The sequence below is a fragment of the Phyllobates terribilis genome, unplaced genomic scaffold (genome assembly GCF_046119375.1).
Source record: "Phyllobates terribilis strain yellow unplaced genomic scaffold, ASM4611937v1 Scaffold_8__6_contigs__length_399053987, whole genome shotgun sequence".
Taxonomy (NCBI): Eukaryota; Metazoa; Chordata; class Amphibia; order Anura; family Dendrobatidae; genus Phyllobates; species Phyllobates terribilis.
This window is the reverse complement of record NW_027362768.1, coordinates 251,128,068-251,154,279: the sequence shown is the minus strand read 5'-3', so window position 1 is coordinate 251,154,279 and position 26,212 is coordinate 251,128,068. Positions and strand designations below refer to the sequence as shown.

Sequence of the window (26,212 nt, the reverse complement as noted above, 5' to 3'; positions counted from 1 at the left end):
TGGAGATCGCGGTATGCGTTCAGTGTCTACGCATACCACGATCTCCGGCGCCATAAACCTCCTCTTACCTGTGTAGCAAGACGACTCGCTCGGCTCTCCTGGAGGCAGACTCAGGACACACGTTCTCAGGTTTCCTTTCTGCTGGTTTATTATCAGCCATAAACTCATGCAGGTTTTACAGGAAAAACAAACATGACCCCTCTGGGTTAAAAGGAAAAAAAACAAAACAAAGTATAACTCAGTCCATAGATGAGCGAGTTCCGCCCGCTCTCGGTAGCATAAACTGCACTGCTAAAGTCCATGTGAAAAGCTCTGCAGCTTCCACAATACTGTCTGGAGACTTCCCTCTCCAGACCACACTCCTGAGAAAAAAAAAGGGACTGAGCTTTTACACATTGCTCAGCCACACCCTGAGGGGAGGTAGGGGGAATGGCGTCCCGCCTTCTTTGCCATTCCCATAAAACCGCACACCCTTTAACAGAGTAAGCCTACCAGCATATAACACGCTGGCAGAAAAATAAAGTAGGTTTTAGTTCACACAGGAGAGCATCCTGAGTGACACATACCTCCCCTCACATATATAACCAGTGACACTGTCACACCTGTAACAGCTGGAAGCCTGCTTCTGTCTGGAGCCACTGAACGTCACGCATGCGCAGTCTATCGAGGCTTCAGGACAGAGGGACGCATCCCCGGTTATATTAAAGATTTATTTATTGAGCAATGTTCTTTGAAATGTACAGTACAGACCAAAAGTTTTGACACACCTACTCATTTAAAGATTTTTCTGTATTTTCATGACTTTGAAAATTGTACATTCACACTGAAGGCATCAAAACTATGAATTAACACATGTGGAATTATATACTTAACAAAAAAGTGTGAAACAACTGAAAATATGTCATATTCTAGGTTCTTCAAAGTAGCCACCTTTTGCTTTGATGACTGCTTTGCACACTCTTGGCATTCTCTTAATGAGCTTCAAGAGGTAGTCACCGGAAATGGTTTTCACTTCACAGGTGTGCCCTGTCAGGTTTAATAAGTGGGATTTCTTGCCTTATAAATGGGGTTGGGACCATCAGTTGTGTTGTGCAGAAGTCTGATGGATACACAGCTGATAGTCCTACTGAATAGACTGTTAGAATTTGTATTATGGCAAGAAAAAAGCAGCTAAGTAAAGAAAAACGAGTGGCCATCATTACTTTAAGAAATGAAGGTCAGTCAGTCCGAAAAATTGGGAAAACTTTGAAAGTGTCCCCAAGTGGAGTTGCAAAAACCATCAAGCGCTACAAAGAAACTGGCTCACATGAGGACTGCCCCAGGAAAGGAAGACCAAGAGTCACCTCTGCTTCTGAGGATAAGTTTATCTGAGTCACCAGCCTTAGAAATCGCAGGTTAACAGCAGCTCAGATTAGAGACCAGGTCAATGCCACACAGAGTTCTAGCAGCAGACATCTCTTCAACAACTGTTAAGAGGAGACTTTGTGCAGCAGGCCTTCATGGTAAAATAGCTGCTAGGAAACCACTGCTAAGGACAAGCAACAAGCAGAAGAGACTTGTTTGGGCTAAAGAACACAAGGAATGGAAATTAGACCAGTGGAAATCTGTGCTTTGGTCTGACGAGTCCAAATTTGAGCTCTTTGGTTCCAACCACCGTGTCTTTGTGCGACGCAGAAAAGGTGAACGGATGGACTCTACATGCCTGGTTCCCACCGTGAAGCATGGAGGAGGAGGTGTGATGGTGTGGGGGTGCTTTGCTGGTGACACTGTTGGGGATTTATTCAAAATTGAAGGCATACTGAACCAGCATGGCTACCACAGCATCTTGCAGCAGCATGCTATTCCATCCGGTTTGCGTTTAGTTTGACCATCATTTATTTTTCAGCAGGACAATGACCCCAAACACACCTCCAGGCTGTGTAAGGGCTATTTGACCAAGAAGAAGAGTGATGGGGTGCTACGCCAGATGACCTGGCCTTCACAGTCACCAGACCTGAACCCAATCGAGATGGTTTGGGGTGAGCTGGACCGCAGAGTGAAGGCAAAAGGGCCAACAAGTGCTACGCATCTCTGGGAACTCATTCAAGATTGTTGGAAGACCATTTCCGGTGACTACCTCTTGAAGCTCATCAAGAGAATGCCAAGAGTGTGTAAAGCAGTCATCAAAGCAAAAGGTGGCTACTTTGAAGAACCTAGAATATAAGACATATTTTCAGTTGTTTCACACTTTTTTGTTAAGTATATAATTCCACATGTGTTAATTCATAGTTCTGATGCCTTCAGTGTGAATGTACAATTTTCATAGTCATGAAAATACAGAAAAATCTTTAAATGAGGTGGTGTGTCCAAACTTTTGGTCTGTACTGTATATACACATACATATACAGGGTGGTCCAAAAGTAGGTGGACATAAAATAATAACATTTATTTTGATTTATATATAAAATTATATTTACTAACACAAGCATAACATTGACAATTAAATTTTATTCTGAACAATAATACAAAAGCCCTTAAATTTTATCAACGCAGGTGCTCAAGCTGTTTTCCATTACAATTTGCACAGCTTTGAAGTCCACCTCTTAAGCTTCGACAAACTTTTTTGCACAAGTCTCTTTGGGCATTAATTTCTTGAAATGCATCTCTTATGTAATTTTTCAAATCACTGACACTTTTTGGTTTTCAACTATAAACTTTGTCCTTGAGTACTCCCCAAAAGAAAAAAATCCATTGGGGTCAAGTCTGGTGAACGTGCCGGCCAATCAAGTGGGCCTCTTTGGCCAATCCATTTATTAGGAAATGTTTCATCAAGATACTCGCGGACTACTCTTGAATAATGTGGAGGGGCCCCATCTTGTTGGAAATAAAGGTCATTTGAATTAGGCTGTTGCTGAAACTGGGGAACAACTTGATTCATTAGATCTCCTGTGACTGTTCCATAACCTTATTATACTTTGTCCACCCTGTATAAAACATACATACATACATATATAATAAAATAGCCCAAACTTTGAACGTTTCACAGAACATTGCTCAATTCATCACCTAAAAAAGGAAACAGTATGACAACTGAAAACCTACCAAGACATGGCCATCCACTTAAACTGGCATCCGAAGAAAGGAAAGCAGCCAAGGGGTCCATGGTCACTCTGGAGGGACAGAGAGATACACAACTCAAACAAAAAAAACCCTCTTTAAATCTTTTAGTTTGCAAGTGTGAACGGGCTGAGTTTGACCGGAGCGCAAGTGCGAACGAAAGTAAGTGTGTGACTTGTTTTTCAGTGACTTGGATTCAGGGAGTTTGGAAGGGAGGAATTTGGACTGAATTGCTGTCAGTATTTAATTAATTCTTTACTTTTCTTTTTGCTTAACATTCTGTCTAGTGCAATCCCCATTAGGAAATGAGCTCCATTATTGACAATGCTATCCAGTGTACATCTTGCCACAAGTATTCATTCCTTGAACAGCCGGTCGGGGTTGCTTACTGCTGCGCGAGATGTGTGCACGTTGTGCATTTGGAAGCCCAGGTACTGGATCTAAATGAGCAGCTGGCAACACTGAGATCCATTGACAATATAGAAAGGAGTCTGCTGCTCACTGAGTAGCTGCTCACTGGGGTAGATGTGGGGGAGGGTGGTAGTAGGGAGCTGCAGGACAGTGAGGCCGTTAGTTGGGTGACAGTTAAAAAGGGGGGGGGGGGGGGGAAAGAGGGAAGAGTGCCAGGGAGGCTAGTCCTGATCTGGCACACCCCAATAAGTTTGCAAAGTTGGCAGATGAGGGGAGTGACGGTACAGGGGTAGCACTGCTGCAGCAAGGCATGTCCCCTGAAAGCCGGAGGAGTGTCAGCTCCAGTAAAGAGGGAAATGGGAGAGTAGGGCAGGCCAGGCAGGTGCTGGTAGTGGGGGACTCAATTATTAGGGGAATAGATAGGGCAATCTGTCACAAAGACAGGGATCGTCGAACAGTGTGCTGCCTACCTGGCGCTCGAGTCCGGCACATCGCTGATCGGGTTGACAGATTACTGGGAGGGGCTGGTGAGGACCCAGCGGTCATGGTGCACATTGGCATAAATGACAAAGTTAGAGGTAGGTGGAAGGTCCTTAAAGATGATTTCAGGGAATTAGGCTGCAAGCTGAAAGCAAGGACCTCCAAGGTGGTATTCTCTGAAATACTACCGGTACCACGCCAGAGAGGCAACGGGAGATTAGGGAGATAAATAAGTGGCTCAAGAACTGGTGTAGGAAGGATGGATTTGGGTTCCTAGAGAACTGGGCCGACTTCTCAGTTGGCTACAGACTCTACGCTAGGTACCGGCTGCACCTCAATGGGGAGGGTGCAGCTGTGCTGGGGGAGAAATGGCTAGAAGGTTGGAGGAGTGTTTAAACTAGGGATTGGGGATGGGGGGGGTATTCATTTTATAGGTGGGAAAGATTGTGCCCAGGTCACTATCTGCACTATTAAAGAAATTGGGGGTGGGGTTAGAACAGTCAATAAAGTAAGAAGGAATAGAGGTACAGAGAGATACATAAAGTGCATATACACTAATGCCAGAAGCCTCACCAACAAAATGGAGGAGTTAGAATTAATTTTGTTGGAAAATAATTATGACATGGTAGGGATATCTGAGATGTGGCTGGACGAGAGCCATGACTGGGCAGTTAATTTTCAGGGCTATAGTCTACTCAGAAATGACCGTACAAACAAGCGAAGGGGGGGGGGGGGGGGGTGTTTATATGTAAAATCATCCTTAAAACCCATCTTGCGGGAGGATATATGTGAATATAATGAAAATGTAGAGTCCCTGTGGGTGGAGATAAGGGGAGGGGGAAAAAGTAATAAATTACTGATGGGGGTTTGTTATAAGTCTCCAAAAATAATGGAAGTAGCGGAGAATATCCTCGTAAAGCAAATAGATGAAGCAGCGCCTCAAGGAGAAGTCATTATTATGGGAGACTTCAACTACCCTGAAATACATTGGGGGACAGAAACCTGTAGTTCAAGCAAGGGTAATAGGTTTTTGACAACTATGAGAGACAATTACCTTTCACAACTGGTTCAGGACCCAACAAGAATGGGGGCACTGCTAGACCTAATATTAACCAATAGGCCAGAAAGCATATCAAATATACGAGTTGGGGGTCACTTGGGTAATAGTGATCACAAAATAATACGTTTTCATGTAACCTTTAATAAGAATTGTAGTAGGGGGGTTATAAGGACACTAAACTTCAGGAAGGCAAATTTCCAACGGTTGAGAGATGATCTTAGTGCAATAAACTGGGACGATATCCTGAGACATAAAGCTACACAAAGCAAATGGGAGACATTTATTAGCATCCTGAATAGGACCTGTGCACAATATATACCCTTTGGGAATAAACATGCTAGAAATAGGAGGAAACCACTATGGCTAAATAGAGCTGTAAGGGGCGCAATAAGCGACAAAAAGAAAGCATTTAGAGAACTAAATCAAGTTGGATAGTGATGAGGCATTAAATAAATATAGAAAATTAAATAAATTCTGTAAAAACCAAATCAAGGCAGCAAAGATTGAGGCAGAGAGATTCATTGCCAGAGAAAGTAAAAATAATCCCAAAATATTCTTTAACTACATAAATAGTAAAAAGCTAAAAAATGATAGTGTCGGCCCCCTTAAAAATAGTCTGGGTGAAATGGTGGATGAGGATGAGGAAAAAGCCAATATGCTAAATGATTTTTTTTTTTTCAACCGTATTTACACAAGAAAAATCGCACGACAGAAAACATGATCTGTGATAACAAAATTCTCCATTAAATGTCACTTGCTTAACCCAGCAGGAAGTACGGCGGCGTCTAAAAACCACTAAAGTTGACAAATCCCCGGGCCCGGATGGGATACACCCGCGAGTACTGCAGGAATTAAGTAACGTCATAGATAGACCATTATTTTTAATCTTTAAAGACTCAATAATAACAGGGTCTGTACCACACGACTGGGGTATAGAAAATGTGGTGCCAATATTCAAAAAGGGGACAAAAACTTAACTTGGAAATTATAGACCAGTAAGCTTAACCTCTACTGTGGGTAAAATCCTGGAGGGTTTCCTAAGAGATGCTATACTACAGTATCTGAAGAAGAATAACCTCATGACCCAATATCAACATGGGTTTACGAGGGACCGTTCCTGTCAAACTAATTTGATCAGTTTTTATGAGGAGGCAAGTTCTGGACTGGACCAAGGAAATGCAGTGGATGTTGTGTATATGGACCTTTCAAAAGCTTTTGATACGGTTCCACACAAAAGGTTGATACATAAAATGAGAACAATGGGGGTAGGGGATGTGGGTTAAGAATAGGCTCAGTGATAGGAAACAAAGGGTGGTTATTAATGGAAAACACTCAGACCGGGTCTCAGTTAACAGTGGGGTACCACAGGGGTCAGTATTGAGCCCCCTTCTTTTTAACATATTTATTAATGACCTTGTAGGGGGCATACGGAGTAGTATTTCAATATTTGCAGATGACACTAAACTCTGCAGGGTAATCAATACAGAGGAGGACAATTTTATATTACAGGAGGATCTATGTAAACTAGAAGCTTGGGCTGATAAATGGCAAATGAGCTTTAATGGGGATAAATGTAAGGTAATGCACTTGGGCAGAGGAAATAAAATGTATAATTATATGCTTAATTGTAAAACACTGGGCAAAACTGTAACTGAAAAAGACCTGGGTGTATTGGTGGACGACAAGCTCACGTTTAGTGGCCAGTGTCAGGCAGCTGCTGCAAAGGCAAATAAAATAAAGGGATGCATTAAAAGAGGCATAGATGCTCATGAGGAGAACATAATTTTACCTTTGTACAAGTCATTAGTGCGACCACACTTAGAATACTGTGTACAGTTCTGGTCTCCGGTGTATGAGAAAGACATAGCTGAACTAGAGCGGGTGCAGAGAAGAGCGACCAAGGTTATTAGAGGACTGGGGGGGGTCTGCAATACCAAGACAGGTTATTACACTTGGGGCTATTTACTGTGGAAAAAAGAAGGCTTAGGGGTGATCTTATTACTATGTACAAGTATATGAGGGGACAGTACAAAGACCTTTCTAGTGATCTTTTTACTCTGAGGCCAGAGACGGGGACAAGGGGGCATCTTCTACGTCTGGAGGAAAGAAGGTTTAATCATAATCACACACGTGGATTCTTTACTGTAAGAGCAGTGAGACTATGGAACTCTCTGCCTCATGATGTTGTAATGAGTGATTCACTATTAAAATTTAGGAAGGGCATGGATGCCTTTCTTGAAATGTATAATATTACAGGTTATATATACTAGATTCCTTGATAGGGCTTTGATCCAGGGAACTAGTCTGATTGTCGTATGGAGTCGGGAAGGAATTTTTTTCCCCCAATGTGGAGCTTAGTGTTTGCCACATGGTTTTTTTTGCCTTCCTCTGGATAAACATGTTAGGCTATGGGTTGAACTAGATGGACTTAGTCTTCCTTCAACCTTAAAAACTATGTTAATATGTTACATCATGCAGGGATTGTCTGCCATTCACTGTAATGTCACAGTCATGGTGGTTGTGGCATTACAGTGATTGCCCAAATCGATGGGAACAGTGCTCACAGTGAAATATGAAAAGCCGGCAATTCAGCAGCGGCATACACCGATACCCGACAATGTAGAACAGAAAGAATAGAGCATCACACAGATTAGATAGATAGAAACATGTCAGTCACATATATAAGAAGTACAGTGATAGTGTTGACTCAGGGGAACTGAACACAAAAGCACATCACAATTTAAAAAATAATTTAGAAAACCACATGCATCATTTGCTTTACGCTTCACAAATACTTTCTACTTTGTTAGTATGTTGTATAAAGTCTCAAATACACCCACAAATTAAATGTAACGTAAAAAAAAATAAAGTGGACAAGTTCATGGGGATGAATACCTTTTCAAGGCACTGTACCTGTAAGCATGTCCATTCTTTGGTTTTTTCAGTGCTTTTCAAACAAATGAATGGGAAAAACAAACAAAAATGTGCACATGTTGCTCAGTGTTTCCTTCTGACATAGCTCATGTCTTATGAAGGGAACACTCAGTGGTGAAAATGGATGTACACGTTCTGCTTACCCCCCACTGGGGCAAGTTATTTACAATGCTAAATGCAGTGGTGTTACTGGAGGAGATTTGTATCTTTAGCTCTACCACAGATGTTTGAGAATTAATGACTGCATGAATTCCATCATTGCTATACACAGAAAAAACACGAGGTACCCAAATATCTTGTTCAGAAACTGCTAATGCCATCCAACCACATTCCGGTGTACCCCATACCCCTACCTCCTATCTCCCCAACTTATTTTTTTTTGTTGTAGTTCGTATTGGGGCAGGTTGTTGCCCCCCGCCTGAGCTGTGCATCCTTATCCACCCATCATTCCCAGTCAGGATTTACATTAGAGCCAAGCCTGAATCCTGCCATTTGAGGCACATGGGGAAGTGAGCCATCACAGAGGCTCCATCCATAAGGTACACTTTGTTGAGGTTGGATGGTTTTTATACCATGTACCTCACTTTGGTGAGTAGGAATACTGCAGGGATGTCAAACTTAAAACACACAGAGGGCTAGAAGGAAAACCTTGGACAAAGTCACGAGCCAACCAGTATATAGTATAATGGGTCCAACATAGTCCTCCATACAGAATATTGGCATCCCCACATATGGGTGGTGGTTCTGGTGTAGCAGACCAAATTTATCCATCCTGGATGCCAGATTTGGCTTGACATGTATGCAATAATAGGACTCCTGTATGCATTAGTCACAGTGCATGCATCTCGCCTAGCATTGTTCTGAGCCTCACAGACTAAGGCCTCATTCACACGGTTTTATTGCATCAGTATTTCTATGCCAAAACCAGGAGCGTCTCCAAACACAAACACAGATACACAAATACTGATGCGTGAATGAGGCCTTATATTGAGGAATCAAATTGAGAAAGGGGAGAGAGGGAAAGGAGTTGTGATTAAAAAGTAACTTTTATTAATTTGATTTAAAATATCATAAATATCATAAGTGTGTAAAAAAACACATACACCCTGTGTGGATGTATACAAGGTCACAGCTGTGGATAAGGTGGCTGTGACCCTGTAAATCCTGGAAGTTATAGGACAGCACAAATTTATATTGCCACAACCAGAGTCCCTTAAATTAGATGGTTGGGTAATAAATCAGTGTAAACATGAAAAAACCTCTAAAAATAATTTTTATTCCGATTCCTTTTAAAACACACCAAAAAACCCCTGTGATATGCAAGTAAGAAGGTTCATGATTATATCAAGATCCGTCCAAAATCCCTTAGGGACTACTTAGCATTGAGTCAAAAAATGGAAATAGATAACCACACATGTGTCAGTGAAGTCTTAAACATGATTATATTATATATGAATGTTTATCATGTTTAAGACTTCACTGACACATGTGTGGTTATCTATTTCCATTTTTTGACTCAATGCTAAGTAGTCCCTAAGGGATTTTGGACGGATCTTGATATAATCATGAACCTTCTTACTTGCATATCACAGGGGTTTTTTGTTGTGTTTTAAAAGGAATCGGAATAAAAATTATTTTTAGAGGTTTTTTCATGTCTACACATATTCAGGTTACCTCTATTTCAATAGAGCTTTTTGTACGTTCAAACTGATTTTAGAGTATGGCAAGCTTTCTCTCAGGTCCAATAAACACAGAGCCGTGGGTGGAGGAGGCTAATCAGGTGTTTTCCATTACTGGAGCCCCATACGAGAGCAGTGAGAGTCCTTCCCTAAAAACCCTCTTTAAAGATCTGTATTCATCGTATAAATCTAATATAAAAGCTTGGTGGGAAATAAAAGGCCTAGAAAATTATATAAAGAATCGTATTGTACCAAAAGGATTGAGAACCACGATTCAACCATCACCTCGTACTGCCAGCACTCAATTACTGGCAGTCTGGGCAAAAGAATCAGTTGAATCCTCACTTAGATTTATGGAAATCCTCATCAGGGAGGAAAAAACATTACTAGAAGACTCGACTAAAAAATTGAACGAATTAATAGAGAAGGCCCAAAAATATATAGCAGATCCAGACTTTAATAGAAAAGAAAACTCGTTACAATCCTCTGAGAGGTCTGTGTAAGCAGGAGACGGTAAGAAAAAGCCGGTAGCTCCGGTGAAAAGCGCGTCAGGAACGAATGATCCTGTGATAATATATGTGACAGCACTACTAGGTGTTCTGAGTCCTGTCCCACAGTGCCGCTCATGCCTCTGACACATCAGCTGATATGTTAAGTGGAACGCGATAGAGTCTCCCTGGAGCCTTACAGTCTGCTGCTTACACAGACCGCATGCGCACCACGTGCACGCGATCAGTTTTGGAGACCGTACTACTCCCGTCAGATGGTACGGTGTGGATGGATTATCATCCACCTAAACGGTATGGCTGACTACCTGACCTGTATGATAATGGTGGTGATGTAGATACAATCTCCGCACCCTTGATATATGATCGCACACAACACAGGGGCGATCTTTAATTGTAATAACCTTTAATATATCGGCACATCTAATAGTACAATGCATGTTAGCGATCTATGGGTACTTATAAGATTGTGGCAGGTGCTCAAAACGTATAGCACTGTGAATAAGGGCAGTTGTCACTGAATAGAGAATAGATACATACTTGGGATAGGTTTAATTCAGAATCCTAGGTTGATTTATTACCCAACCATCTAATTTAAGGGACCCTGGTTGTGGCAATATAAATTTGTGCTGTCCTATAACTTCCAGGATTTACAGGGTCACAGCCACCTTATCCACAGCTGTGACCTTGTATACATCCACACAGGGTGTATGTGTTTTTTTTTTTTTTTTCCACACTTATGATATTTATGATATTTTAAATCAAATTAATAAAAGTTACTTTTTAATCACAACTCCTTTCCCTCTCTCCCCTTTCTCAATTTGATTGGTAGTGTAACTGGTGGTGTCCACCGATGTGAATATTGTTCTACTCTAATCGGACTTTATTTAATCTTATATTGAGGAAGCAACCTCTGGACCACACAAGACTGTGTGAGCTGGTAGCAGGGGCGTAAGAGTGTGACTGCAACCAGGCCTGTGAGGGAGGGAGGCCCACCGGTGCCAGCAACTATTTCAGCTGGATATGCGGAGGCACATACAGCTGAAATGTACTGCAGCGCTGACAGCCACCGGGTCCCTGCACTGCAATACATGTTGCCGACCAAAGGCATGCACTGCCAACTCCTACGTCAGCTATAGGGGGAAGACTACGCACATCGTGGGAGTGAGGAAAGGAGAGTAGAAGTATGTATGTACAGTGCCTACAAGTAGTATTCAACCCCCTGCAGATTTAGCTGGTTTGATAAGCTGCAAATAAGTTAGAGCCTTCAAACTGCAAACGAGAGTAGGTTTTATGAACAGAAGCATAAATCTTACAAACCAAAAAGTTATGTTGCTCAGTTGAATTTTATTAAATTTTAAAACATAAAAGTGTGGGTCAATTATTATACAACCCCTATGTTTAATATTTTGTGGAATAACCCTTGTTTGCAATTACAGCTAATAATCGTCTTTTATAAGACCTGATCAGGCCGGCACAGGTCTGTGGAGTTATCTTGGCCCACTCCTCCATGCAGATCTTCTCCAAGTTATCTAGGTTCTTTGGGTGTCTCATGTGGACTTTATTCTTGAGCTCCTTCCACAAGTTTTCAATTAGGTTAAGGTCAGGAGACTGACTAGGCCACTCCAACACCTTGACTTTTTCCCTCTTGAACCAGGCCTTGGTTTTCTTGGCTGTGTGCTTTGGGTCGTTGTCTTGTTTGAAGATGAAATTACGACCCATCTTAAGATCCTTGATGGAGGAGCGGAGGTTCTTGGCCAAAATCTCCAGGTAGGCCGTGCTATCCATCATCCCATGGATGCGGACCAGATGGCCAGGCCCCTTGGCTGAGAAACAGCCCCACAGCATGATGCTGCCACCACCATGCTTGACTGTAGGGATGGTATTCTTGGGGTCGTATGCAGTGCCATCCAGTCTCCAAACGTCACGTGTGTGGTTGGCACCAAAGATCTCGATCTTGGTCTCATCAGACCATAGAACCTTGAACCAGTCTGTCTCAGAGTCCTCCAAGTGATCATGAGCAAACTGTAGACGAGCCTTGACATGACGCTTTGATAGTAAAGGTACCTTACGGGCTCGTCTGGAACGGAGACCATTGCGGCGGAGTACGTTACTTATGGTATTGACCGAAACCAATGTCCCCACTGCCATGAGATCTTCCCGGAGCCCTTTCCTTGTTGTCCTTGGGTTAGCCTTGACTCTTTGGACAAGCCTGGCCTCGGCACGGGAGGACACTTTCAAAGGCTGTCCAGGCCGTGGAAGGCTAACAGTAGTTCCATAAGCCTTCCACTTACGGATGATGCTCCCAACAGTGGAGACAGGTAGGCCCAACTCCTTGGAAAGGGTTTTGTACCCCTTGCCAGCCTTGTGACCCTCCACGATCTTGTCTCTGATGGCCTTGGAATGCTCCTTTGTCTTTCCCATGTTGACCATGTCTGAGTGCTGTTCACAAGTTTGGGGAGGGTCTTAAATAGTCAGAAAAGGCTGGCAAAAGATCTTTAATCCACACATGTGAAGCTCATTATTCTTGGTGCCTGAACTACTTCTTAATACTTTAGGGGGACCAAACAGAATTCTTGTGGTTTGAGGGGTTGAATAATAAATGACACTCTGAATTAACTTTTAACGTTTAAAAAAAAAAAAAAAAAAAAAAAAAAATTTGCTGCAGTGCATTTCCCACTTCCAGGCTGATCTACAGTACAAATGTCACAATGCCAAGTTAATTCCGCATGTGTCAACCAGCTAAATCTGCAGGGGGTTGAATACTACTTGTAGGCACTGTATGTATGTATGTATGTATGTATGTATGTATGTATGTATGTATGTATGTATGTATGTATGTATGTATGTATGCCCACACATACGTGCATCTCACTAAATTAGATCAAAAAGTTCATTTATTTCAGTTCTTCAATACAAAAAGTGAAACTCATATAGCGTCATTACAAACAGAGTGATCTATTTCAAGTGTTTATTTCTGTTAATGTTGAGGATTATGGCTTACAGTCAATGAAAACACAAAAGTCATTATCTCAGTAAATTAGAATACTTTATAACACCAGCTTGAAAAATGTTTTTAAAATCCGAAATGTATGTTCAGTAACTGCACTCAATACTTGGTCGGGGCTCCTTTTGCATCAATTACTGCATCAATGCAGCGTGGCATGGAGGCAATCAGCCTGTGGCACTGCTGAGGTGTTATGGAAGCCCAGGTTGCTTTGATAGCAGCCTTCAGCTCGTCTGCATTGTGGGGTCTGGTGTCTCATCTTCCTCTTGACAATACCTCATAGATTCTCTATGGGGTTAAGGTCAGGCGAGTTTGCTGGCCAATCAAGCACAGTGATACTGTTGTTTTTAAACCAGGTATTGGTACTTTTGGCAGTGTGGACAGGTGCCAAGTCCTGCTGGAGAATGACATTTCCATCTCCAAAAAGCTTGTCGGCAGAGGGAAGCATGAAGTGCTCTAAAATTTCCTGGTAGACGGCTGCGCTGACTTTGGTCTTTATAAAACACAGTGGACCTACACCAGCAGATGACATGGCTCCCCAAACCATCACTGATTGTGGAAACTTCACACTAGTCCTCAAGCAGCTTGGATTGTGGCCTCTCCACTCTTCCTCCAGACTCTGGGACCTTGATTTCCAAATGAAAATTGGAACTCTGGGACCTTGTGGAGTGTGTCAGTGACTGCCTTCTGTGAATATGAATAGCGGTACCAGAGCGCCAATAACAGGGCAAAAATATTAAAAGGACTGATTTATTAATACACACACACACACAACGCGTTTCGGTGGACACAGCCACCTTCATCAGGTGCCACTTCATCAGGTGCTATTCATATTCACTGATTGTCCCTTTCCCCCTGTTGGGGTGCGGTAGAGCTGCCTTTAACCTATTGTTTTTTCACCTGTGGGAGCAATTTAATTAGAATCACTACCCTGGTTTTCCAAGCTGCGCTGCCTTAACCCCTCCGGAATGCTGCCGGGGGTGTTGGTGAAGCTGGGCGTCTATCTCGGCATTACATGCTACTAACCTGACCACGTGATATACCACCAAGAGATCAGGATCTGTGAACGCCGCTGGAAATAGATGACAGCCACCAACAGAGCGGAGCTTGTGGAGCTTTACACTGGGGTTGTGCAGAGGTGCACAACTTCATAAGGTTAGTAGCCATCCCCACACCCCTCTACAATTGCAATACTGAGTCACCCATTGCGCCTTGTGCTCTCCTCTCTTTACATAGTGACTGCCTTCTGGACATCTGTCAAGTCAGCAGTCTTCCCCATGATTGTGGAGCCTACTCAAACAGACTAAAGGATCTTTTTAAACATGTAGGAAGCCTTTGCAGGTGTTTTGTTAATTATTCTAGTTTACTGAGATAATGACTTGTGTTAACATTAACAGAAATAAACACTTGAAATAGATCACTTTGCTTGTAATGACTATATAATATACGAGTTTCATTTTTTGTATTGAAGAACTGAAATAAATTAACTTTTTGATGATACTTTAATTTAGTGAGATGCACCTGTATTTATCTGTTGACGAGCAGCAGAAAAGAGACATTATTACTGGAAGAAGCCCAGGATGGGGGGGGGGGGGGGGGGGGACACATACATTACTGGAAGAGGCACATGGCGACATACCAGGATGGAGGATATGGTTACATGAGAGGGCAAGCACTTATGTCTTACTGTAAGGGGCACAGGATGGGAGACATACCAGGAAAAGGCCCAAGATGGAGGACATTGCTACACAAGAGGGCGAACACGTATGTCTTCTCAGGATCTGGAACGTCACAAGGGCCAATACATCTGACAAACATGTCCATTGGGGCCCAGGTCCAAATTCTGCACTGGGGCCCATCAGAGTCTAGTTATGTCAATGGCAGGTAGGTCACAAATTCAGCCGTGTGATGCTGATGCGGCAGAAGAGGACGATTGGCAAGTATGGTAATCCACTCTTCACACACAAATACATTACTGATTGTTAAACAGAGGGGACAAGAAAACAAAAATCTGCTGGAGTGCTCCTTTAAAGGTTTATAAGGGCTATTACCCTCCTGACCTAGAGACCATATAGGCTACAAACTCATACAAGTTCATTTCTTTCCATATGACAACAATTAGAGGTTGAAAAATTTTTTTAAATACAGGTACTTACATAAGTCCATGATGTGGTTTCTGCAAATAGCACAGTTATCAACTACAATATCCCAGGCCCACAGAGCAACTGCATTCCACTGAGCATGGACGAAGAGAAAAAAAAATATAACACATTATGTCCAGATATAGGGAAATATAAGCATGTAAACACCATCATCATATACACCGTGCTGCCACATGGGTAGACAGACGCAAGTAACAGTCCGGTGATTGGCCAGGCATGCGAGCGATGCCAGCAGGCTGCTGTGTAAGGTGGCTATATGGATTCCACGCTGTCCCGGCTGTTCCCACCAGTGTTAGGCCGGGTCCAGACAATCATACAGAGGAAAAAAACAAAAACAAAAACCCACATATGAAAAAAAAAAAAAATTTGAAAAACTCAAGTGTGCGTTTTTATTTTTTTAACATAGAAGTCATAGGCTAGTCCTAACATTCCCATGTTAAAATGAGTGGGCAGCAGATGTCCGGCACTGGCTGTATAAGTCCGCCAGGTATGTTTGACTCTGAAACGCTGCAGCTACCTGCCTATGTGTGCATATAGCTGGAGACCTGACAATCCGGGGCAGCGGGTGGGGAGAAGCTGCCAGGGACCCACCTGTCCGACTAGTCTACAGCAATGCAGTCTCGGCCCTTGGCGGCTTTTAAAGTACATTTTTCTCCAAAACACTGCAGCATTTCAGAGTCAAGCTTACCTGGCCGAGATCATACAGCCCCTGCCTGATACAGGCTGCCCACGGATAGGTGGCATGTATCAGCTGACACATTCCAGTTCTTAAATGGAACCTATGAAAATTGGATGTAATACAAATGAACAGTTTGGGTTTTTTTTTTTTTTGCACACTCCCATAGACTTGAATCAGAGAGTCTTCATGAAAAAAAATAAATAAATATCTGTCACCTGAACAGCCCTGTTCAATAACACTGGTCAGCGTGCTATCCGATGTGAACACTGACAGCACACATGATTATAATATGCTCATCTGAACGAGGCCTTAAAGGGGTTGTCCAGACTTGTGACTACTCACAGGATTCTCAGGATCCTTCAGTGCCGGGTGGGCACATAACTGCAAGTATGTAATTTGCAGACATGTGGTCACATGCCGACTAGACATGCCCAGCCTCGCTCAATGCAAGAGAATGAGGGAGGCCGGTAAAGTCAGAATGTGGCCAGAAGTATTCAAGCCTTACACTTGCAGTCACATGACGACCTGCTCTTGACACCGGAGAATCCTCACAGTGGACACATTGCACGCTGTGAGGACTTACAAGTCTGCAGTCACATGTCATGGATTGACATAACAGCCGGAGGTCTGCTGAAGTCGTCCATGCTTGTTTTTATGTTTTGAACATCTATTTCAGATATTGAATCCAAATCGGAGCGGGAAATTGGACATCAAGATTTGAGAGTTGGATAATGTAGACACAGAGACCCTAATTCCAGCGGTCACTCCCTGTAGCATTGATAATATCAAGGTTTTATTAGCATGAAACAGGAGGACTAGTAAGTCTGCTGCCATATAGTCCTCCATATTCATGAGCTCTGAATAACCCATCAACATCACTGATTGGCAGCTTTCTGTGTACACTGTGCATAGGCAGAAAGCCGCCAGTGATTGGGCGGGGTTATATAGAGCTCATCACTGAATATATATTTAATAATTTATATAGCTATATAGGATTGAGAAGTGACCAGGATGTGCAGTAGAGAGAAAGTGTGTGGTGATGGGTGCCCAAATTACACCCATGTTTCGCAGGTACAACTAGTAGCAGTTGAAGAATGTATCTGACCCTGAGAAGGCTGGGGGACAAGCTCTCTCAGTGAGGAGAGAAGGGGGCAGTTAGCCGGCCATGCTCACTGCCCACCATAACACAGTGATTAGAGCAAAGCGTCCATATCATTGCCGACTGCAGCGCTGCAATGACTGTAGTCAGCAGGGAGCGAGTGGTGACAGCAGGTCTGTGCAGTAGAGTACAGATCAGTGGATGTAGTCACCACCAGAGCCCTGGTCACCATGAACTCCAGCGATTACAGCAGCTGGCAGTGATATGGCTGCTCTGATCACTATAGGCAACAGTGAGGGCACTGGGCTACAACGAGATGGCGCCTGAAAATAAGCAGTGAAAAAGGCTGCCCAGGTGGAGCCCAGTTCACATAGGAGGCAGCCACAGCATAGAAAACTGTGGTCGGTGTCTAACTCCATCTCTTATGCCAGGTCTGCACAACATACAGCCTTTGGGCCGGCCAAGGGGCTGGTTGTGGCACTTAGGGGGACGTAGACTCCTTTTTCCATATATTCAAATGTATTCCCATCTTTTAGAAGAAAATACATTTGAACACTGTGGCAGAGTAGCGCTCGTCACCTCGCGCCCCAACACGTAGCAGGCAGCCGACCACATCGCACTGCGGCCAGCGCCACACAGGCAGCGGAGAGGGCAGGCTGGTAAGCGCTCCACGAAGGAGACGAAGATTAGATCTCGTATTATGATGAGGGGGCTGGGGGAGGGCTGGTGTTACTGCAAGACTACATAACCCCTTTAAAAGAGGTGACAGCGGCTGTCAAAACAGGGGAGCAGCCGGCAGAGGGCGCCCTCCTGTGTATGGGAGGGGGACACCTGTCAGTCGCTACGTTACGTGAATGGGCCGTAGAGCAGCCGGCAGAGGGCGCCCTCCTGTGTACGGGAGCGGGACACCTGTCAGTCGCTACGTTACGTGAATGGGCCAAAGAACAGCCGGCAGAGGGCGCCCTCCTGTGTACGGGAGCGGGATACCTGTCAGTCGCTATGTGACGTGTATGGGCCACATGGCAGAGGGCGCCCTCCTGTGTACGGGAGCGGGATACCTGTCAGTCGCTATGTGACGTGTATGGGCCGCAGAGCAGCCGGCAGAGGACGCCCTCCTGTGTACGGGAGCGGGATACCTGTCAGTCGCTATGTGACGTGTATGGGCCGCAGAGCAGCCGGCAGAGGACACCCTCCTGTGTACGGGAGCGGTACACCTGTCAGTCGCTATGTGACGTGTATGGGCCGCAGAGCAGCCGGCAGAGGGCGCCCTCCTGTGTACAGGAGCGGGATACCTGTCAGTCGCTATGTGACGTGTATGGGCCACATGGCAGAGGGCACCCTCCTGTGTACGGGAGCGGGATACCTGTCAGTCGCTATGTGACGTGTATGGGCCACATGGCAGAGGGCGCCCTCCTGTGTACGGGAGCGGGATACCTGTCAGTCGCTATGTGACGTGTATGGGCCGCAGAGCAGCCGGCAGAGGACGCCCTCCTGTGTACGGGAGCGGGATACCTGTCAGTCGCTATGTGACGTGTATGGGCCGCAAAGCAGCCGGCAGAGGGCGCCCTCCTGTGTACGGGAGCGGGATACCTGTCAGTCGCTATGTGACGTGTATGGGCCACATGGCAGAGGGCACCCTCCTGTGTACGGGAGCGGGATACCTGTCAGTCGCTATGTGACGTGTATGGGCCACATGGCAGAGGGCGCCCTCCTGTGTACGGGAGCAGGATACCTGTCAGTCGCTATGTGACGTGTATGGGCCGCAGAGCAGCCGGCAGAGGACGCCCTCCTGTGTACGGGAGCGGGATACCTGTCAGTCGCTATGTGACGTGTATGGGCCGCAAAGCAGCCGGCAGAGGGCGCCCTCCTGTGTACGGGAGCGGGATACCTGTCAGTCGCTATGTGACGTGTATGGGCCGCAGAGCAGCCGGCAGAGGGCGCCCTCCTGTGTACAGGAGCGGGATACCTGTCAGTCGCTATGTGACGTGTATGGGCCACATGGCAGAGGGCACCCTCCTGTGTACGGGAGCGGGATACCTGTCAGTCGCTATGTGACGTGTATGGGCCACATGGCAGAGGGCGCCCTCCTGTGTACGGGAGCGGGATACCTGTCAGTCGCTATGTGACGTGTATGGGCCGCAGAGCAGCCGGCAGAGGACGCCCTCCTGTGTACGGGAGCGGGATACCTGTCAGTCGCTATGTGACGTGTATGGGCCGCAAAGCAGCCGGCAGAGGGCGCCCTCCTGTGTACGGGAGCGGGATACCTGTCAGTCGCTATGTGACGTGTATGGGCCGCAGAGCAGCCGGCAGAGGGCGCCCTCCTGTGTACGGGAGCGGGACCCCTGTCAGTCGCTATGTGATGTGTATGGGCCGCAGAGCAGCCGGCAGAGGGCGCCCTCCTGTGTACGGGAGCGGGACACCTGTCAGTCGCTACGTTACGTAAATGGGCCGTAGAGCAGCCGGCAGAGGGCGCCCTCCTGTGTACGGGAGCGGGATACCTGTCAGTCGCTATGTGACGTGTATGGGCCGCAGAGCAGCCGGCAGAGGGCGCCCTCCTGTGTACGGGAGCGGGATACCTGTCAGTCGCTATGTGACGTGTATGGGCCGCAGAGCAGCCGGCAGAGGGCGCCCTCCTGTGTACGGGAGCGGGATACCTGTCAGTCGCTATGTGACGTGTATGGGCCGCAGAGCAGCCGGCAGAGGGCGTCCTCCTGTGTACGGGAGCGGGACCCCTGTCAGTCGCTATGTGACGTGTATGGGCCGCAGAGCAGCCGCGCACGGATCACGTGATCCCGGCCACCTTTCCGCCCCAGTGTGGGCCACAGCTCTACAGCGCCATCCGCCGGCCGTGCCTGCTGTCACATGAGACTCTTACTTCATCTGTAGATACCGAGGTGCTAAACACAAGGGCCTCCCTCACCCCGCCATCCTGGAAGTAAGGCCGGCACGGTGACAGAAGAACAAGCGCCAGTTACCGACAAGACGCCAGTCTCCAGGGAAGGGTTCCCCTACCTTCTTCACCTCGAACCTCTTCTTTCCAGCGCTGTTGTTGGCTCCGCTCGGCATGTCTACATCCATCGCAGCAGCCATTTTGAAGGAAAATATACGGAATTTAAATGGCGCATGCGCGGCCGAAAGCCGCACCGTCGTCATTCCCATGTGACTACTTCTTAAAGGCGCTTGTGCTGTGCCTGGGGGCGGGGCCTAACAAGGAGGGGCGTGGCCTAACAAGGAGGGCGGGATTGTCTCGTAGACATCACGGACCTTCGTGTTTGATGACTGTGGTACTGGCTGAATGAACTGTTGTGTAGAGGAGGGTGGCCGCCGAGTAAAATGGATCGTCAAGGAGCGAGGGATTTTTATACATTACACAATAATATAGGGAATTGTCCAAGCTCGCAGCCTGCCAAAATTACATCACATTAAGGGGTTTGTCTTATAAATACATATATCACCCAGCCCCTGGATCCCATAAATGTATAGCTCGGTCACAGGATCCCATAAATGTACAGCTCGGTCACAGGATCCCATAAACGTATAGCTCGGTCACAGGATCCCATAAATGTATAGCTCGGTCACAGGATCCCATAAACGTATAGCTCGGTCACAGGATCCCATAAACGTATAGCGCCCATAAACGTATAGCTCAGTCACAGGATCCCATAAACGTATAGCTCAGTCACAGGGTCCCATAAACGTATAGCTCGGTCACAGGATCCCATAAACGTATAGCTCGGTCACAGGATCCCATAAACGTATAGCTCAGTCACAGGGTCCCATAAACGTATAGCTCGGTCACAGGATCCCATAAACGTATAGCTCGGTCACAGGGTCCCATAAACGTATAGCTCGGTCACAGGATCCCATAAATGTATAGCTCGGTCACAGGATCCCATAAACGTATAGCTCAGTCACAGGATCCCATAAACGTATAGCTCGGTCACAGGATCCCATAAACGTATAGCTCGGTCACAGGGTCCCATAAACGTATAGCTCAGTCACAGGATCCCATAAACGTATAGCTCAGTCACAGGATCCCATAAACGTATAGCTCGGTCACAGGTTCACCTAAACTCATCATCCGGCCACAGGATGCCATAATCACATGACCCACCCACAGTATCCTATAATCACATGACCCATCCACAGGATCTCATAATCACATGACCCACCCACAGGATCCCATAATCACATGACCCACCCACAGGATCTCATAATCACATGACCCACCCACAGGATCCCATAATCACATGACCCACCCACAGTATCCTATAATCAAATGACCCATCCACAGGATCCCATAATCACATGACCCACCCACAGGATCCTATAATCACATGACCCACCCACAGGGTCCCATAATCCCATGACCCACCGACAGGATCCCATAATCACATGACCCACCCACAGGATCCCATAATCACATGACCCACCCACAGGATCTCATAATCACATGACCCACCCACAGGATCCCATAATCACATGACCCACCCACAGTATCCTATAATCAAATGACCCATCCACAGGATCCCATAATCACATGACCCACCCACAGGATCCTATAATCACATGACCCACCCACAGGATCCTATAATCATATGACCCACCCACAGGATGCCATAATCACATGACCCACCCACAGTATCCTATAATCACATGACCCATCCACAGGATCTCATAATCACATGACCCACCCACAGGATCCCATAATCACATGACCCACCCACAGTATCCTATAATCAAATGACCCATCCACAGGATCCCATAATCACATGACCCACCCACAGGATCCTATAATCACATGACCCACCCACAGGGTCCCATAATCACATGACCCACCCACAGGATCCCATAATCACATGACCCACCCACAGGATCCCATAATCAGATGACCCACCCACAGGATCCTATAATCACATGACCCACCCACAGGATCCTATAATCATATGACCCACCCACAGGATCCCATAATCACATGACCCACCCACAGAATCCAATAATCACATGACCCACCCACAGGATCCCATAATCACATGACCCACCCACAGGATCCCATAATCGACACACCCACAGGATCCCATAATCACATGACCCACCCACAGGATCCCATAATCACATGACCCACCCACAGTATCCTATAATCAAATGACCCATCCACAGGATCCCATAATCACATGACCCACCCACAGGATCCTATAATCACATGACCCACCCACAGGGTCCCATAATCACATGACCCACCCACAGGATCCCATAATCACATGACCCACCCACAGGATCCCATAATCAGATGACCCACCCACAGGATCCTATAATCACATGACCCACCCACAGGATCCTATAATCATATGACCCACCCACAGGATGCCATAATCACATGACCCACCCACAGTATCCTATAATCACATGACCCATCCACAGGATCTCATAATCACATGACCCACCCACAGGATCCCATAATCACATGACCCACCCACAGTATCCTATAATCAAATGACCCATCCACAGAATCCCATAATCACATGACCCACCCACAGGATCCCATAATCACATGACCCACCCACAGTATCCTATAATCAAATGACCCATCCACAGAATCCCATAATCACATGACCCACCCACAGAATCCAATAATCACATGACCCACCCACAGGATCCCATAATCACATGACCCACCCACAGGATCCCATAATCGACACACCCACAGGATCCCATAATCACATGACCCACCCACAGGATCTCATAAACGCATCACTCGGCCACAGGATCCTATAAAGACGTTGCCCCCGGCCATAGGTTCCCATATACACATCACTCACCCACAGGATCCCATAATGCCATAGACCTGCCGCAGGATCCCATAAATACATATATCACCTACCAGCAGGATAGGTGATAAATGTATGATCCCCAGTGATGCGGTTTCCCAGAGAGTCAATGGTGTGACGGGAGCGGCGGTGTGCATTTGTGTGATCACAGCGTCAGGGCTGATGGAGATGGCCTTTTTATCATAGAAGTGAATAGAGCAGAGCAATAATCAGGACTGTGCACTAAGGCTCCATTCACACCAGGGACCTTGGAATCCTTGTTCTTGGGTCACTAACCAGTCAGACATCCATCTAATATATAAAGCTGAATGTGTGTGTGTATGTATGTATGTGTGTATGTCCAGGATTGGCATCTGCACCGTCGCAGCTACAGCCACAAAATTTTGCACAGTCACGCGTCTGGACCCCGAGAGCGTCATAGGCTATGTTGTGAGGTGAAATTTTAACCCTGCGCATTCCAATTCACCAAACAATTTTGCCCCTATCTACATAATGGGGAAAAAGTGAAAGGAAAAGTGTTGGAGGCAAATTGACAGCTGCCACATGTGAACAAGGGAGAATTAAAGAATGAGAGCGATGGCGCCAAAGAGTATATACCGTACAGTTGCTAAGGTGGGGCCCCGACATGGGATACTCATACTCACCACACACGGGGATATGAACACACACACAAAATGCGCCACACACTACCACGTGCTTGAACACTTATACCACCCTCAGCACACACAAAACGCATCTCACAAAGATTTATCAGGCTGCCAATAGCAACCAATCACAGCTCAGCTTCTATTTTGCTACAGTTAATTAATCTGAGCTGTGATTGGTTAATATAGGCAACAAAGGACATTGTCAGTATAGCAAAGCTTGTGTAAGGTAATAAGATGTCAGTCAGGGCGTGTTGGTGGAAAGGCTGATGTCAGTCACATTACTTCTATGTGAGAGGATATAGAAACTGCCAGTTGCAGACTATTTTTACCACAATAATGCCTCATAAGAAAAGGAATTTCATGGCACGAATGTCAGCTGATGCGAAAAGAAAAGCTGCATTACGGGCCAATGAAAAATGTGAAGACCGAGAAACAAGACTGACACACATGAGAACAGCAGCTGCTTCCTCAAGAGCCAATGAACGTTCTGAGCAGAGGGAAGCGAGGCTTGCAGACAAGAGAACAAGAGCTGCTTCCTCAAGGGCCAATGAACTTTCTGAGGAGAGGGAAGCAAGGCTTGCAGACATGAAAACAAGAGCCGCTTCCTCAAGAGCCAATGAACTTTCTGAGGAGAAGGAAGCGAGGCTTGCAGACATGAAAACAAGAGCTGCTTCCTCAAGAGCCAATGAACTTTCTGAGGAGAGGGAAGCGAGGCTTGCAGACATGAAAACAAGAGCTGCTTCCTCAAGGGCCAATGAACTTTCTGAGGAGAGGGAAGCGAGGCTTGCAGACAAGAGAACAAGAACTGCTTCCTCAAGAGCCAATGAAATTTCTATCTATTTGTTTTGTGGTTTTTGTGTGGAGAATAAATTTTTGTTAACAAATTCTATTTTGCTAACAGCAGTTATTAACCCGGGTGAAGCCGGGTAGTACAGCTAGTAATCATATATAATTGGAAAACCCTCCTGTCCAGCCTCACACAGAGCCCTTGTCACGGGTGTGTCAGGTGTGTCAGGTGTAATAGACAGTCTGGCTGTAGAGGGTCACTGCACTTGGCATTACAGATGCCTTCCTAATCCTTTTGCCTTTATGACCCAGCAGCGACCTCCCTCCTGCTGCTAATTGACTCACCCTTGCCTGGGAGTTAAAAACACTCAGTTTGCTCCAGGGAATTACCAGTGATACTTTTATGTACAGTACAGACCAAAAGTTTGGACACACCTTCTCATTTTAAGATTTGTCTGTATTTTCATGACTTTGAAAATTGTACATTCACACTGAAGGCATCAAAACTATGAATTAACACATGTGGAATTATATACTTAACAAAAAAGTGTGAAACAACTGAAAATATGTCTTATATTCTAGGTTCCTTTTGCTTTGATGACTGCTTTGCACACTCTTCGCATTCTCTTGATGAGCTTCAAGAGGTAGTCACCAACAATCTTGAAGGAGTTCCCAGAGATGCTTAGAACTTGTTGGCCCTTTTGACTTCACTCTGCGGTCCAGCTCACCCCAAACCATCTCGATTGGGTTCAGGTCTGGTGACTGTGGAGGCCAGGTCATCTGGCGTAGCACCCCATCACTCTCCTGCTTGGTCAAATAGCCCTTACACAGCCTGGAGGTGTGTTTGGGGTCACTGTCCTGTTGAAAAATAAATGATGGTCCAACTAAACACAAACCGGATGGAATAGCATGCCGCTGCAAGATGCTGTGGTAGCAATGCTGGTTCAGTATGCCTTCAATTTTGAATAAATCCCCAACAGTGTCACCAGCAAAGCACCCCCACACCATCACACCTCCTCCTCCGTGATTCACGGTGGGAACCCGGCATGTAGAGTCCATCCGTTCACCTTTTCTGCGTCGCACAAAGACATGGTGGTTGGAACCAAAGATCTCAAATTTGGAATCATCAGACCAAAGCACAGATTTCCACTGGTTTAATGTCCATTCCTTCTGTTCTTTAGCCCAAACAAGTCTCTTCTGCTTGTTGCCTGTCCATAGCAGTGGTTTCCTAGCAGCTATTTTACCATGAAGGCCTGCTGCACAAAGTCTCCTCTTAACAATTGTTGTAGAGATATGTCTGCTGCTAGAAATGTGTGGCATTGACCTGGTCTCTAATCTGAACTGCTGTTAACTTGCGATTTCTGAGGCTGGTGACTCGGATAAACTTATCCTCAGAAGCAGAGGTGACTCTTGGTCTTCCTTTCCTGGGGCGGTCCTCATCTGAGCCAGTTTCTTTGCAGCGCTTGTTGGTTTTTGCAACTGCACTTGGGGACACATTCAAAGATTGCCCAATTTTTCGGACTGACTGACCTTCATTTCTTAAAGTAATGATGGCCACTCGTTTTTCTTTACTTAGCTGCTTTTTTCTTGCCATAATACAAATTCTAACAGTCTATTCAGTAGGACTATCAGCTGTGTATCCACCTGACTTCTGCACAACACAACTGATGGTCCCAACCCCATTTATAAGGCAAGAAATCCCACTTATTAAACCTGACAGGGCACACCTGTGAAGTGAAAACCATTTCCGGTGACTACCTCTTGAAGCTCATCAAGAGAATGCCAAGAGTGTGCAAAGCAGTCGTCAAAGCAAAAGGTGGCTACTTTGAAGAACCTAG

General features: G+C 45.7%; 1 protein-coding gene across 1 annotated transcript in view; it reads right to left on the bottom strand.

Moving 5' to 3' along the window:
• The window catches only part of RBX1 (ring-box 1), a 54,280-nt gene extending 33,984 nt beyond the window's left edge, over positions 1–20,296 (bottom strand). The window contains exons 1-2 of the mRNA XM_073642697.1: positions 20,126–20,296; positions 15,330–15,408 (exon numbers count right to left, since the gene is read on the bottom strand). Coding sequence (XP_073498798.1) covers positions 15,330–15,408; positions 20,126–20,272 — 226 coding nt within the window. The 5' untranslated portion in view covers positions 20,273–20,296. The remainder of the gene's footprint in view (positions 1–15,329; positions 15,409–20,125) is intronic.
• Between the last annotated feature and the right edge of the window lie 5,916 nt (positions 20,297–26,212).